The following is a 16,438-nucleotide window of genomic DNA, read 5'->3' on the forward strand; positions in this document are numbered from 1 at the left end:
GCCCTCCTGCCTTGACACAGACAATCTGACCACCTGGATTTATGCCAGAGTAACATTGAGACTAGACTACTGTAATGTACTCTGCAAAACTGAATTATTCAGGAGGGCTTTCTACCCAGATTATAGGGAGTGTTGTAAGAAGTAGCTCAGAGAGATACATTGGTAGGAATAAGGACTATATGCTACTCCATTGTGTACTGTTCTACTGATGTAGACATGTGATGTGGTGAGTTTCCACAGTGCTAAACATGCCATGTAAATTAGTTATGCTGTGCAGAAAGATTTTATCTCTGTGCTCAACTTTATACTCCCCCCCCGCAAATTTTCTGCTACTTTACCTTTACCTATACCCTCTTGAATCTCTTTCACTGAATGTCCTAACAGTTGCTCATTATTGTACTTTGCTCAGTGAATGTCTAGCTGTTAATTATATCATATTTTCACTTGCACTGTGTAATCTTCCTTGAATCTCAGTGAGAAAGGCCAACTATAAATAATAATAATGGTAATAATAAATATTAATTTTCAAGGATGCATTGTGACAATTTTAAAAAATCAGATCTGAGGTTTGAGTACATGACCCTAATGCTATATGCATTATAGCAAGTGACGCTTAATGGAAACTATGATATACCTAGTATACTCTTACTTGAAAAAGCTTTGCTCCATTTTAATATCATAAATTTTCTTCAATATCACTAGGAGCCAATCTTTTTGATTTGATGGTTTATTTTCTGTTTTATTTACTCTTGATTCAGAGTGTATTAGCCAATCCAAATTTGAACATATTGAGTGCTGCTCTAAATTATTGTTAGCCATTGTATCAGCACCAGTTTTTAATTAGAATTAGAAAAAAATAGTGCATTTCTAGCAGGTGAGGATTTTTTTAATAACTAATATTATTTTTAGACATGCAATGAGCACCTGTTTTACACATAAAGGTAATCTAAGTTCTTGCATGCACATACTAGCTTGATGGCAATCTGTCCTTGCAAAGTGCTTGTAAACTTACCCTAAGCACCGTTGACTCAGTATATAGGATAACTTACTTGAAGTACAGAGAGGGGAGTCTCATATAAATGTACAAGTTTCTGGTATGTATTTACAGTTCTAATCAGCCTTTGAGAAAGGCTAAAGAAGAGATGTCTCTACTGATCCAAAAATATCTTGTGTATTTGAATGGTTTGGAGTAATGTAATAAAACCAGTATATGAAGTGATGAATCCAGATGGGTAACTATGTTAGTTCCTAGCTGCAAAACAAGACTCCAGTGGCTCCTTAAAGACTGACAGGTTCTTCAAGAATAATACTGAAATAAACTTCATTGGTATTTAAGTTCTACAGGAATGTTGTTTTTATAAATGTACAAAGTAGCGAACAGTAAACAAAACAATAAGCAGCAATCAGACATTTTTTAAAAATCTGAGGACACTATCTTTTGTTCTTCACTGTGCCATAAGAGTTCAGCCATCAATCTTTAATTATCATAGAATGAAAACTCCAAACTGCAGCATCTGGGGTACATGAACATGTGCCTAGACAGCTTAGCAGTGGAGGAGTAAGACAACAGCCATTCATAGAATGTTTTGAGGCATAAATCTCCTTTGAGCTACTTTTTGGCTATTTAATGCAAAAGAAGAGACAGTGGTGTGGGCAGAAGAGAATTTCGGACTATATAGGTTTAATATTCTCATTACAAACTGATTGAAGCTTATTTGAAGATGGCCTTCCTTTCCTGAAGCTTTTAAAAGAGCAATCTTTAAGTCATGTAGTAACAGCCCTAATCTGTAAACAATTTTTAAACAGAAGTTTTGTTATATATGTATATATATAAAATGCTGTGATAGTGAATCAAACTTTTTCTTCCTGAGAAAGGAATTGTGTTTGTGAAAGTTAGATTGTCATCTCTTCTGTTTATGCAATCCAGGGCTACAGTTTGGTTTACTATTCTTGCTAGTCCTCCTGTGGCAAAAAAGAGCCAAATAAAGATGTTTGCATATTACCATGTTCAGGTTATTTGCTCATTATATAAAGGAGGGGAAATTAATTATCTTCAGACAAAAGTAGCAGATTCCTCATTTTTAAAGAGTTTTCTTCTGTTCATTGAAGGAATTAATAGTGGGTTTTCATATTTGATGAGAAATCTTTGGTTTCAATTAATCTTGATGGGAAAAATTATATTTTCCCAACTATACTTACAGTGCTTAAAACAATATTGGTTAATTTACCATATTTAAAATAACCCAGGAGAGAAAACTGCATTCAGACTGCTTGTTTGTGGTCAGTGTTTTGTGTGAGTGGGTCCACAATATATAGGGAATTGTTTTGAACACAACTATGTGTATGGGAGGAGGAAACCTACAAGAAGATGCACTGTAGATATAGTGCTAACTTGCATTGTGTGTAAAATTAACTACATCTGTGAAGTGTTCAGTGTTTCCAAATTCTAAATGTCATCCAGGCCAAAAAGTCTGTTGTCCATATGGATCTCACATTGTTCCTCCCCTCCTTTCTTAGAATTGCATGCGGTTCAGTTGAATCTGTGGTTGGAAGAGTTTCAAGGAAAACTAGATCTCCCTCCCTGCCCCCCCTTTTTTGCCTTCATAATTTTGAAGATAAGATTGGAATAAAAGAGGTGTTGTTGGGAATCGATCTGCCAGGAAATATAGTTGATTATTGAGTGCTGATCAAAATGACTAATAAATGTTGTATTCATACTCTTACTGTCAGTTTGATATGTGCCTTTTGAAATTGCTAGCAATGGCATCAATAAAGCCAAAATTCATTTTCTTTCTCTGTGTATGTATATTTGTCTCTCTTTTTTAAAAAAGCCCATTCTACATGTTATTTCTATAGTGCCTAGCACTCTTCAGCAGTTTTAGTCTAAGCATCACCCCTAATAATTTTCAAGGTATCTATTAGCCAATTTGGTAGTTGGTACTTTATTGTTGCTTGTTCGTAACAGCACCAGTAAATATCAAAGTTCATCATTAGTTTTTTGCATTTTCCAAATCATGGCAACAGTATTGCCAGCTTGTATAAGTATATAATGTCTACTGGCTCATCTTTATCTGCATGCTTGATTGCCTTCTCAAAGGAGCAGGCTCTTCCCTCAGAGAGGGTCTTGGGCCATTTGGAGAAGAAATACCTACTTCAAACACCATAGAACATTACAGATACTTGGGCCTCCTTAGATGGAAGGAAAGCAATCACCCAACCTCAAAGCAAGTAACAGTATGAGGTTCTGGACAGGATAGTGTATTTGCAATTTTACTTATAGAAAACTAAAATATTAATACTCCTAAATCTCCTAAATATACTAGTTGATATGTTTGTATATGTAAACTAAGTTATAAATGGTGCATTTTATTTTGTTAAAGCAGCAAAAAGAATTTAAGATTGATAGGAAAATAAATGTTGCATATATTTCTATTTTCCACAATTTTTTTCCAGGGAAAGAATGGGTGGTGGTGGTGGTTTTTCATGACTTAAAAATTTCCAGAAATTTTACAACAGTGCAATCCTAAGAACACAGTCCTGGGATTAAGACCCATTGTGGTAGACCCGAGTAGGATTCTGAACATGAACAATACTCAGGTGCTGAACATGAATCAGCAGTGTGATACCACTGCAAAAATGTAATGCAATATTTAGCTGTGTTAAGAGAAGCATAGAATCCAGATCATAGGAAACAAAAGTATAGTTCTAGTCTATTCTACACTGCTCAGGCCTCATAGGAATTACTATTCATTTTCTGGGTTGTTCATTTGAAGGATATCGACAAACTAGAGTGCATCCAGAACAGAGTTCCCAAGATTGTAAGGGGCTGGAAAGCCCTATGAGGAAAGGCTGAAAGAACTGGGTATCTGTAGCCTGGAGAAGAACAGATTAAGGGAGACAAGATTGCTGTCGTCACTTCGCAAACTTATTTTTTCTTGCTCCAGAGGTCAGGATTAGAACTATTGGCAGGATTTTTCTGAATAATAGAAGAAAATCCTTAGTGGTAAGAATTGTTCAGAAGTGCAACAGACTGCTTCAGAAGGTGGTGGACTCTCCCTTCCCGTAGGTCTTTAAGCAGAGGATGGATGGCCATTTGCTGGGATGCTGCAGTAGTATATCTCTGCATTTAGAGGAAGGTTGGTCTAGATGATGTCTAAAGTGCCTTCCAACTTTATGGCTTTAAAAGGTTGGTGAGGCAGAACTTCCCTTTGCAGAAGCCATACTGATTCGTCTTTGGTAGGACTTGTTCTTCTGTGTGCTTGATAATAACTGATTTCATCAATTCTCCTCCTCCCAATGCCTCAACATGAAAGATCAATCTCTGGTTCCAGTTAGGCTGGGAGTGGTGTCGTGACTGTGATCCACTTCATGCATCTGACGAAGAGAACTTGATTCTCGAAAGCTTATGCTACAATAAAATTGGTTAGTCTTAAAGGTGCTACTGGACTCTTTTTGATTTTGCTACTACAGACTAACACGGCTAACTCCTCTGGATCTATGACCACTTCATGGAGTGTTTGTTTTTCTTTTTATTCTTGTTTTATAAATGTGAGTAGCAGCATTTTGTTGGCAGAACTTTATATTTCGAAAATATTAGTTCATCATGTGAAACATAGCTTTTAAAATATTTAGGATAATTTCCATTCACCTCATACTGATGTTTTCCTGCCTCAGGACCTTTATTCTCTGTCATAACAGTAAATATGTCAGCAAAGGACTTTGATGTCTCTAGCAAGACCCTGAAAGTCTCATCTACATATTTCTCTGCCTCTCTGTTTCTCTAGGTCAGCAGGCTTGGATTTGAGGGAACAAACTGTTTCCTGGGAGCCCAAAGAGCATTGCACTGCTCATGTACCTACAACATCTGTCCAACATGCAGATAATCATGTGACTCCAGACAGCTCTCCTCTGCTAGCTTTCCACCTTCATAAGAGGGTCGACATTTTCTTAATTTAAAAGCTGAAGTGTTTAAAACCATAGAGAAAGACACTCTTTTACAATAATGGAAGACTCATTGGGTGTTTAACAAGGAAACTGCAGGAGAAATCCAGATGATGACATCATCTAGAACCACCACTATAATTGTAACCCCTTCTGCACAGGCCAATTTTGACGGATCAATTCCCATACTGCAGCATTTTTTGCACCTGATTTGCTGCCATGAATAGTCACTCTGGCTACTATGGCTTTTCCGCAGCTTTCCTGGTAGCATTTATATACTTTTTTTTAAAAAAAAATCCATTTTCCAGTCAGCTGTCTCCCCATGCACACTCTTTATTCTTTTAGTGTTCCACCCTCTGTCCCCCTCCAACCTTCTGCCAGCCCACTTCATTGTGACTGGTCACAGTTGTCTATTCAGCCATTCTGTCCCCTCCTTTCCATTCCCGCCCCTCCTGCCTCTCCCACTCATTTGTTTTTTTAAATCTAGCATAGGATCCATGCACCGGATGGGTTGAGAGGGAGAAATCCAAGAAATAGATTGATCCAGCATTGCAGCGATGCATCAATTCATCACATGTACAAAGAAAAAATGAAAGGACTGGCACTGTGACATCACTGATGATGGCATCAGTGATGAAAGCGCCAGCACTCATCAATCCTGACACATTTTGACATGGTGCAGACTAAAAACAATGGCACCACATTAACCGAACATGAGAGGTGCGAAAGGGCCCAGATAAGCTGGGCCTTCTGGGATAGTAAGGAGTTATGTCCCTGGTGCAAAAGGGCCGTGTGTGTGCCATTGATGGTAACTGTCTGGTGTGTAACCACCTCTAAGGATTTTCAGAAATGGTGCATATCCCTTCTCATCTGAATGAAACTGTCTATGCAGATAGTTTCAGGTGGGTTGCCATGTTGGTCTGTAGTAGATCTGGGTCCAATACTGACTGTCTCTGCAAAAGCTTACTTGCTTGAAGAAATAGCAGGACAACTGTAATTGAAGATGTAATCTGGATACTCTCAAGCCTTTGCCCTTGGTGGTTATTGCTTCCTGATATTTAAAATGTTTCCTAAAACCAAATATTTGTTTGCTACATTATGTTAACCAGCTTTGAACTGTTGGCATGCAAGGGTATTTGGAGATCAAAGGAACCTGACTGACAGACACAGTTCATGAGCTGTGAACAAAAAGGAAGAAGTACTTAACATGGCTATTTAAAGATCCGTTAACAAAAATGGTAATGCCAGTAGCTTCTTGCAAAATTACTGCATCCTCTATTTCTCCCATCCCCCTCCTTTTGCAAGCATATCAAAAGGAAGAAAGCCTTCAAATAGGTTCTGTAAATGCCCTGAGGCTGTTAAAATGTATTTGAACTTTTCAAGGTGATTTTAGCACAGACTTTGTCTGAGAGCACTCCTTTCCTGCTAGCAGATTCTATCAGAAACAGGAAGAAGAAAAATGCTTATTAGGAACAGGAGCAGTTGTGAAAGTCAGACTTCCAGGCCACTGTAAAACAGCCCCTCCCCTTTATTACCAAGAAATAAGGGCAAGAGGTATATCATTCTATAATTAGAACTAAGAGAACTAAGATTTGGGAACATCCAAGGGGTAGGAGCTGTTATAAATAACTTAAAGAAAAACTGGAGAAATGAGAGCTTGTATGCCCTGTTGCTGATGTTTGGATTATTACAGGAGAGACTGGTTTTGATACTGGAGAACAAAAATAACTCTGAATTATCATAGATTCAGAGGAGTTAGCCATGTTAGTCTGTGGTAGCAAAATCAAAAAGAGTCCAGTAGCACCTTTAAGACTAACCAATTTTATTGTAGCATAAGCTTTCGAGAATCAAGTGATTCTCAAAAGCTTATGCTACAATAAAATTGGTTAGTCTTAAAGGTGCTACTGGACTCTTTTTGATTCTGAATTATCAGAGGCAGAGATAATGGTGGATTATGAAGCTTTGGAAAAAGCCTTGGTGTTTGATTGGTTTTTTTCTTAGTAATGTAGGACAATGACTCGCAAGCGGTGAATACAAACATCTTTGCTTGTCTGTGTGCTCAGCATGCCAAAAATGTATGTTGCCCTTCCGCTGAAAATCTACTATTAAAGAGATGATTCGACAGCCGTGTAAATATACGTCCTGGTGCGGTGCAAATCCCATCCCTTTACCCATTTAGAACTTTCCCCTACGCTACGCTGTGCTTTGTAGAAGCTTCAGACAATGTTATTATTATAAAGCGATCGTTCAAAAAGCGATCCTCAAAAAATTAAACCTAGATTTTACCAAGCGTCACGTCTCATGTTTTTGTCTACGCCCATCAGTCCTCGATCACAGCGCGGCTGCTGTGGTTGCACGCAATTTAAATCTGGAGTAGACATATGCTTCCCTGTTGCTTTTTTTGTTTAAAATGGGGAGGACGGAAAGATAAAACCGTCACTGTTGCAAAAACCTCTATAAACACGCCCTCAATCTAAAAAGCGGCCTCTTTATATCAGCAGCTGCAAATACCGAGTTTGGGACTGGAGGGAAATCCTAAAGGAAGGCGCTGCGTTGGAGGGGGCGATAAATTTGGTGCGTTGCGTGCCAGATGTGAGGCCTGCCCCTTGCGCTTCTTTGGCGGCGTTGGTGTGGCCACGCTCGGGCCCTGTGCGGAGCGAGGAGCGCTGATGAGTTAGCTGGTTGCTATGGCGAGGAGCCGTGTCACGTGGCCCGAGCGCTGCTCCCGGCTGTTTGACGTCAGCGGGCAGAGAGGAAAGGGGAGGGGGTGCGAGGGAGGCGGACGGCATCCGTAGCCCAGGCGCAGAAGAGCCCGCTCGCCCGCCCCAGCTTCTCGGCACAGGCTCAGGGCTGCTGGCCTTTCGGGAGCGCTCCAATGCCTGGCCCTACCCAAGCGCTGTCCCCCAATGGCGAGAACAACAACGACATCATCCAGGATAACGGCACCATCATCCCCTTCAGGAAGCATACGGTCCGCGGGGAGCGTTCCTACAGGTAACCGGCTCCCTTTCTCTCCGTGTCTGCTGGGCGTGCGCGGACGTGTGCGTGCACACACACAGGCATGGGAAACTGCAGCAGAGCGGGGCGGCGGCGGGGGGTGGGAATGCGGGCGATTGCATAACAAAAACAGCGGCGCTTGCAGCCGAACCTGGCGCGGCTCCATCTCTTAAGCATGTGGTCTGGCTGGTCGAGCCTTCTGCATTGTCCAGATGATCTCGTGAACAGCCCCCCTCTGTCTTGGAGGGGCTCGGCTTCCTTCCTTCCTTGCAGCCCTCCTCTTTTTGCCTTGCATATTCATAATCAAGCCGCCCTGGGCTGGGCGTGTGTGCAAAAAGATTCGGGCTGTAACGCCGCTGTCAGCTTGCAGTTTTGCAAGGGACCGCGCAAGAGAAGGCGGCTGGGGACGAGAAGAAAGGAAAAGGAGCTTGTGGCGGCGTGGAAGGAAAAATGGAATCCTCTAGATTAAGCTGCAGCCTGAGATGCTGAAGCGCCAGATTGATGGAGCTTTGTAAGAACTGCGCACCCTGATTGGCGGAAAGGTTGACAGCAGAGGTCAGGGTACGAGGCGTACACCAAAAAATTCCCTCCTTGGGTTTGGAAACAAGGTGGGCTGTGCAACGGTTTCTAAAAGGGCATAGCACCTTGTCTGCTCATGTCGATTATGCCTTCTTGCAGGGAACACTGACCTTCTCCCTTTTGAATGTGATAAATTTTCATTGCATTTCTTGCTCGCGAAGGAGGATGGTAGCTGATGGTAGCTAGGTTCTTTGTCACAGTTCTGAGCGTTTTTGATTAATGGCTTGGCACGTACCTTTTGGCAGCACGGTTCCCTACCCCCTTTCCTTGCATTAACATATCTGACAATATGTTCCCCAAGATAAGCTTATTAAGATCGTTTGTTTGCACAGCTCCATACTGATAACAATAGGACTGAGAATGGAACTAGATTGGGGGGCTTTTTTCATCCTCCTGCTTTCAGACATAAGAATAATGAAATTCATTCACACGGATCTTCTTCATTATGTTCCACCCCTGGCCCCTCCCTCACCTAGAACCACATTTTTTCAGTTCATACTATTGAGCAAGCTGCAGGAAATGAAACTGCCCCTAAAACTGTAACAGAAATATTTGGCTGAGCTGTGATGTGTAGTGAAATGTAGCACTGGAACAAAAAGAAGTGTGTTTGCTCAGCTGAGTACTGGATAGCCTATTTTATATGGATATTGTTTAGGAGTAGTATTGCTCTGTTTGCTGTCAGTTCAGCTAAACAGACCTGAATGTAGGATGATTTTTTTCTTCAGTTGGTGAAGTGACAATAACATTTTAAGACTGATGTTTGAATTATTTGTGGAATTCAAGTGGAATGACACACACATTTAGTCTGTACTATTTGAGTTCCTAAGCCTGTCTAATCAAGAAACATCTTTATTTATTCTCCTTTTTACTGACGTTGAAAATAACATTCTTAGTTGCAGCACTAGAATGGAAATGAGTGAGAATTTTGATATCTGTTTCTCTTTTCTGGACCTGTTCCTCTGAGAGAAATTAACACAAATCTTTCTTATTGAAATATAAAATTGAAGATTAAAATGGTTCAATCACATGTGATTTAGAAAGAATGAAGATTTAATATTTACACTATGTTCTGTGCAGTTCATAGAATCAGTTCCATCTGTTTTTAAGTGTGTGTATGTAGGACACCATGAATTTAAATTATTACCTAGTCTGCATAATATGCAGATATCAAATGACCTCACCCAGTTCTTAAATAGTTGCAATGGGGATTTGTTCATAATTGGGATAAAAATACAGAGATTCATTCAGAAAGTTCTGATTGCCAAAATATTCCAAAAACTACGTTGTGTGGAACTAGTTGTGATAGAATATTCCATGAAAGAGATTAACTGCAGATATTATTTTTTAGGAGTTTTATCATTTATACCCTGACTTCCTAACTCATAGTTGCAGGATTCCCTTGTCACAGCATTATTTAATATACCGGGCAGTGGTCATTTACTTATTCTCTCGTTTCCCTCATTTCAGAGTATTTTGGACAATGCTGTATCATTTCCAGTATGATGACTGGAATAGGTGATGGGCTCAGTGTTCTCGAGTATCAAGTGAAATCAACGTTCTCAATTTATTCTGGATGGGGAAATATTAAATTATTATCACTATTATTTTAATTTATAGTCTGTCATCCTCACTGGGATTCAAGGTGCATTACAAATATAATTTAAAAACTTTTCAGTTAGTCACTAAGTAGATTACAAGATAAAACAATATTTAAATCTAACAGCAGACATTTCTGATAATATAGTTGGTCTGGGATTGTAGAACAGAGGAAAAACAATAACAGCACATGCAAACATATCTGTTTAAGGGAACAAGACAATCAGTGTAAGGAATACTTTTTCCCTAATAGAGTCACCTCCTGAGTGATCCACTGAGTGACAGCTTTGCTCCTTCTGCAAGAATGCTTTCCTGAACATTTATGTTTTGCATACTTTGCAAAATGATAAAGCATGGGGGCCTTTCTAATAGCCTCAGGCAGACCATTCCATACTCTGGGAGCCAACACAGAGTATGGAATGGGCATGGGTGGGCAGTTGCTGATTTTATCTGTTTGCTGCATGGCAACTTCAGAGGGCTTTGCTCAGTTTAGTGCAGCTGTTGTAGTAGAAGATAGCAGGAGAGGTGGTGCCACAGGTATGTGGCACCAGTGCCTTTATGGCTTTGCAGCTGGTAGCTAGAACCTTGAATTGAACATTGTAATTGATTGGTAAACAATGGAGTGTCTGCAGAAAGGGAGTGATAATGCAGTTTCTACTGAGCATGCAATAGCAGCAGAGCTCTGGTGTCTGTACCAACTGGTGGTTCCAAGTTGTCTTTAAGGGCATGCTCATGTAGAGTGCATTGCAATATTCTGACCTCAAGATAACCATGGTATGGATCCACATGAGCAGGTCATTAGAGTTTCCAAACTAAAAGGAGTTGGTAGAATGCTTTTTTTGCAGCTGTATCAGCTTGCTTCTCTAGCAATGAAGCTGGATCATGTATCACCGCTAGGCTCTGAACCAAGTCAGCAAGAGTCAGCTGGACCCCATCAAAAGTGGGGAACACCAGGTGAATCCCGAGTCCATGAATAATCCAAAACCTGGGATCTGAAGGTGGTAGATTAATCAGGTCGGGTTTCACCAATGTGCATTCTTTGCAGCCACCATGAAATTGTCATTACCTCAGCTAGTCTGGTTCTCTGAAGTCTGCCAAGATCAACAGATGAAAGCCTCTGTATGAAAATGAACAAATATAGTAGCAATTTGTGATGCAGCAGGATACTATTAGACTAACATGAGTCTATATTATTTCTTCTGTATTGACTTATAAATGAAAACAGTGCAGGCATCTCATCTGTTATATAACTGTTGCACAACTTCTTGCATTAATGTTGCTTTACTTTATTATTCATGCCTTAAAATACATTGATGAGAATAAGACAGTTAAAGATTGTTGAAAGGTGGGTTGGTTTAAATAAAGATGATTTTCTAATTCATGTAATTCTTGAAAAACCTATGGTTGCTTATTGATTGCTATAACAAATAAAAACATTAGTTTGCAGTAGAGCGTTTATATTACTTGTGAGTGATTCAGAATCTCTGCCTGGGCAGCTGTCATGGCTTTTCCATTGCAGAATTTGCATTTTCTTAGATCAGTGGTTCCCAGCTTTTTTGGTATGGTGACCCACAAGTTCAAATCTACTTGGTACTGTGATTCATCCAGGACTGGCCCAAGGTTTTCAGCTCCCCATGTGAACTATGATGCCAGTGCCCATCTAGTTCAGCATTCTGTTTTCTATAGTGACCAATTAGATGTTTTTGAAGAACCAAGAAAAATCACACAAAGGGCACAATTTCCTCCACTGTGAACCCCAAGCAGGTGGCATTTTGAAATATATAGTCTTTGCATATGGAAGCTACATTGTAGCCTTTGATCACCTTCTTATTCTCCATTACTTCCTCTAATCCCCCCTAAAAGTCTGAGCTACTCACCTGAGTAACGTAAGGGTATGTTTACTTAATTCTTTAATAATCAGCATGCATATGCAGTGAATATACCAACTAATGGATGACATGGAAGATACTGTTTCCAGATACTGGTTTCCCAAAGGCAGATCAAAGCCTTGCTTCAAATTATGCACTGAAGTTTCTTCTTCTAGGAGCCCCTTCACATATGACGATTTTTTCTACTGAGATATTATTCTACGTAGGAAAATGTGTATAGCTATCATTTGTAGTCAAATGTCACTGCTTACTGAGGGCCAAGCTACACATGACAAATGACACTTGAACGGCAAGTGGATTGAGTGGAGGGCAAGTGAGCAGGGAGAAATACACTTGCCATTCAAGTGTCATTCGTCATGTGTAGCTTGGCCCTGAGATAGTACAATTGTTTGCACGTTTTTTTCTTTACAAAGAAGTAGTATCAATGCAGGTAAATTATATAAAAATGGTTTAGTTTTCAACCTCAGTACAGTGTGAGGCACTTAAGTTAAAGGTAGTCCCCTGTGCAAGCACTGAGTCGTTACTGCCCCATGGGGGGACGTCGCATTACGACGTTTTCTTGGTAGACTTTTTACGGGGTGGTTTGCTATTGCCTTCCCCAGTTATCTACACTTTACCCCCAGGAAACTGGGTACTCATTTTACTGACCTTGGAAGGATGGAAGGCTGAGTCAACCTTGAACTGGCTATTTGAACTTGGCTTCCGCCAGGATCAAACTCAGGTCATGAGCAGAGCCTGGGCTGCAGTACTGCAGCTTACCGCTCTGCGCCATGGGGCTCTTGTTTAGTTTTCAACCTTAGTACAATGTAAGGCACTTAGCATGGTACAAACTGTGAAAGCACCCCTAGTTTTAAAAGACATGGGCCGTTTTCACACGCCTGTAATGCTTCAGAAAATTGCGCAAAACTCACAACATGACGGTGTCTTCATAGTGTGATTTCCCATTGTGATCCCATTTAATGGCTGGGTAAGAAGCACCATATGGAAGGGTACATACTAAAAAAGCTTGTTCAAACCTGCCTAACACTTATACTACCTTTAACCACCTTCAGAACAGTTGAAGTGCAGACTTTCATCAGCGCTTGCCTTGTGATAAGAGGAAAGATTTAACTCACACATTACTGATTGTTTGAGTTGGGAAATTAAGAGGCCTCCATTGTAGCAACCCAGTCCATCCAGAAAACCTATCACGTGTGGGGGAGACAGGATTACAACAAAGAGTCTTCTTCTGCGTTGAGAGTTCACAAAGCTCCCCCTGAGGTCAAATACCTGAGACTGGAGGGCTCCCTCTGTCGTTTCTTCCTCCTCTATTAACCAAGCTGGAGTTTGAGGACACATGCTCAGATAGAGGAGGTACACAAAGATGGTAGTGAGGGGGCGTTTCCACACGGCTCCCCGCTGCTCGTAACAACCCGGAAGATCGCGCAAAAAACACGGAACATCGCGTTTTCTCGTGCGAGATTTGCCCAACATCACGTGACGTCGCGCAAATCTCGCGTGAGAAAACGTGATCTTCCGCATTTTTTGCGCGATCTTCCGGGTTGTTATGAGCAGTGGGGAGCCGTTTGGAAACGGCCATGTGCTCAACAAGGAGAAAGAGGAGAAGTAGAAGGAGGAAGAGGAGAAAAAGAGAACAATGCAAATTCCAGGTGTGGCCATTAGGGAGATCTGGTCTGCAACCTACTTTCAGAGGCTTCATGACCCACTTTTGAGTCCCAACCTAGAGGTTGGGAAACAGTGGCTTAAATAAAGACACTTTTAAAAACTCTCATAACATACTTGCAAGGACACTGATATTCATATTTGCATAGCGGTTATATAGTTGGGTTGCAAATCAGTACTCTGCTAGTTCATATCCCACTATCGCTGTGAGCTCAGCAGGTAGCCTTGGGTAAGCCAGTCCTCTCAGCCCTAGCTGTATTGTGAAGATAATAATAACACTGACTTTGTTCAAGTGCTTTGAGTGGGGCACTAATCTGTCTAGAAGAGTGGTGTATAAGCACAGTTATTATTATTTGGTGGGGCTTTTTTAGCCAGCTGGCTACCTGTCAAAAAAAACCCTCCCCCAAATACATATTTGATTGGGTCAGTATCTCTTGAGATACTGGATCCAGCGCAACTGCTTGAAAAGCAAATAAAAGCAGCTGTAAAAAATGCTTTCCACAAACTCAGTCTAGCCTGGAAGATGGCCCCCTATGATATGGCCACCTGGATCCGTGCCATGGTAATATCAAGACTTGACTACTATAATGCACTGTATATAGGTCTCCCCTCTAAGTTAACTTGGAGACTCCAGTTGGTGCAGAACGTTGCAGCTCGTTTATTATTGGGAGCTAGGAGGATCATGAATATTACTTCCATTCTACTCTTAGTCGCTCAGTTCAAGGTATTGGGTATCACCTACAAAGCTCTTCACCGCCTTGGTCCATCATATATCTATGGGACCTCCTTTCTCCCATCATGGCAGCTTTGTTCATCTGAACAGGGCCTTCTGCAGGTGCCACCTTGCACATGGGCAAAATCAACAGTTTCCTTTACACATGCATTCTTTGTGGTGGCCCCCACTTTATGGAATGGTCTACCAGCGAAGGTTAGGAAAGCTTCACTTTCCTAGTCTTCCACAAACAATGCAAAACTGTATTATTCAAGAAGGCTTTTTACTTAGATAGGAGGGCTTTATTGTAAGGAAGTGGTCTCAAGAGAGCCATGTGTAAAAGGATAAGGAAGGACCACAGACTTCACTACTATTGCTGTAAATATTGAGGGATTATTGCTATAAGTATGATTTTACTAGTAGTTCCTATGTTTTTTAGTATGTCAGTGTTGAATTGCTTATGCTGTGTTTCAACATTTCTTCAGCTCTGCATTGGATTTCTATTTGTTTTTAAATCTATGCAAATTTGCATATATATATATATACCCATTCCATGTTTATTGAAATGTCTTTGATATTGACTATACTGATTTACACTGTGTAATCTGCCTTGAGTCTTAGTAAGGCAGACTATAAATAATGTGAATAAATAAATTAAGAATCCCAGCTTGCCTCAGAATCTTCTACATATACTGGTTGAGGAACTTTCCAGCCAAGTGGAAAGTGCCTCACTGACTGCTTTTAAAACTTCCCTTCTATCTGGGGCATTCTCGGGATCCAAAACAATCCTAGCGCCAAGCTGAGCAGTGCATATATTTGAATGCCAGCAAGGAAATTATTGGGAAAGAGAGAGGGGAATCCAACTGACGTGGCAAGAATCTTTGCTGAAGTAGGGATGCAAGGGTAGAATGACTGCCTGAGAAGAAATATTTTGGCCAAGCACCTGGTCTCTTTACTTGCAACAAAACATTCCTGAAAGTTCTCTACGCTCCATACCAGAAGATGAGAACTTGTGAATGTAATTTTGTGACAGGATAGGGACAGACTGGTGCCAAGATTTCATTGGCCAACAGGGGTTTGCTTAGTGAAACGAACAATCCACTATGCATCATTGTTGTGCCATCTGCCCTGAATCTATTTCCTGTGAGGGTCCTGTTGGGTGAGCCTAGTAATACCATTTTTGGACTATCTCCTCTCACAAACTTAGTTCGAACAAACAGAAGAATGTTATTGCTGCAGGTTGGAGATGTATTTAGTAATGGGAATAAAAATAACATTTGCAATAACATAATTCATTTTCAGGGTAGTTGAACAGGAATATCTGATTGTTGGTTTTTACCCAGCTCGTGAGTACTGTGCCTGTGCTCTTGTAAACCTGGCTCACAATGGTCCTGGATGCTTATAGAGGGAGGGAAGGATGGGGGATCATTCAAGACCATGGCTTGTTTTCTGGTTCTCCAAACTGATTTAAGAGTTGTCTGAGCTGGAGCAAGACTGCTTATTTGAAGACTCGGAGTGCTCAGAAACTTTTAGAATAGTTCTGTTGGTAGCTAGTGTCTGGCTGAGAACCAGTATACTGGTGTGAGAGAGAGGACCAGTGAGATCTAGGTTCAAATCCTCAGTCATGGTTCAGTGGGTGACCTTGGGCTAATCTCTCAACTGACCCTATCTCACCATGATGAGATAAAATGGACGTGGGAGTGCCTTGTAAGCTGCCTTGAATTCCCTAGAGAAAGATTTTAGTAACTATGTAAATAAACAGTTAAATAGGCAGATTGGTGGTCCTTATGGGATAGTAAGTAAATGCCTTCTGGTTAATAGTTTAAATATTCATAGTTCACGCAATAATATAATATACATTTTTTTATCCTCTAAATAATTATTTGCCCTCAGTAAAGCCATTATTTTGAAAATTTAAGATTGAATAGAAACCAGAATTTTATAACATACATACTGTAATTTAATATTTTACAATTCAGTTGCAGCTGAAGTAAAATCTTTTTATTGTCAGAGTTCTTGCAAAATGAAAAGCATTGAGGTTTTTTAAAAATAAGTAATCTCT

At 40.5% G+C, this 16,438-nt stretch overlaps 1 protein-coding gene across 3 annotated transcripts in view; it reads left to right on the forward strand.

The window, feature by feature from the left end:
- Nucleotides 1-16,438, forward strand: part of MAPRE2 (microtubule associated protein RP/EB family member 2) — a 142,766-nt gene that overhangs the window by 42,400 nt on the left and 83,928 nt on the right. The window contains exon 1 of one of the 3 annotated variants that reach the window (XM_054985370.1): nucleotides 7,749-7,935. The exons of the other annotated variants lie outside the window; for them this stretch is intronic. Coding sequence (XP_054841345.1) covers nucleotides 7,817-7,935 — 119 coding nt within the window. The 5' untranslated portion in view covers nucleotides 7,749-7,816. Of the gene's footprint in view, nucleotides 1-7,748; nucleotides 7,936-16,438 lie in introns of those variants that run through there. 3 annotated transcript variants of the gene reach the window in all.

This window comes from Eublepharis macularius, chromosome 7 (genome assembly GCF_028583425.1).
Source record: "Eublepharis macularius isolate TG4126 chromosome 7, MPM_Emac_v1.0, whole genome shotgun sequence".
Taxonomy (NCBI): domain Eukaryota; kingdom Metazoa; phylum Chordata; class Lepidosauria; order Squamata; family Eublepharidae; genus Eublepharis; species Eublepharis macularius.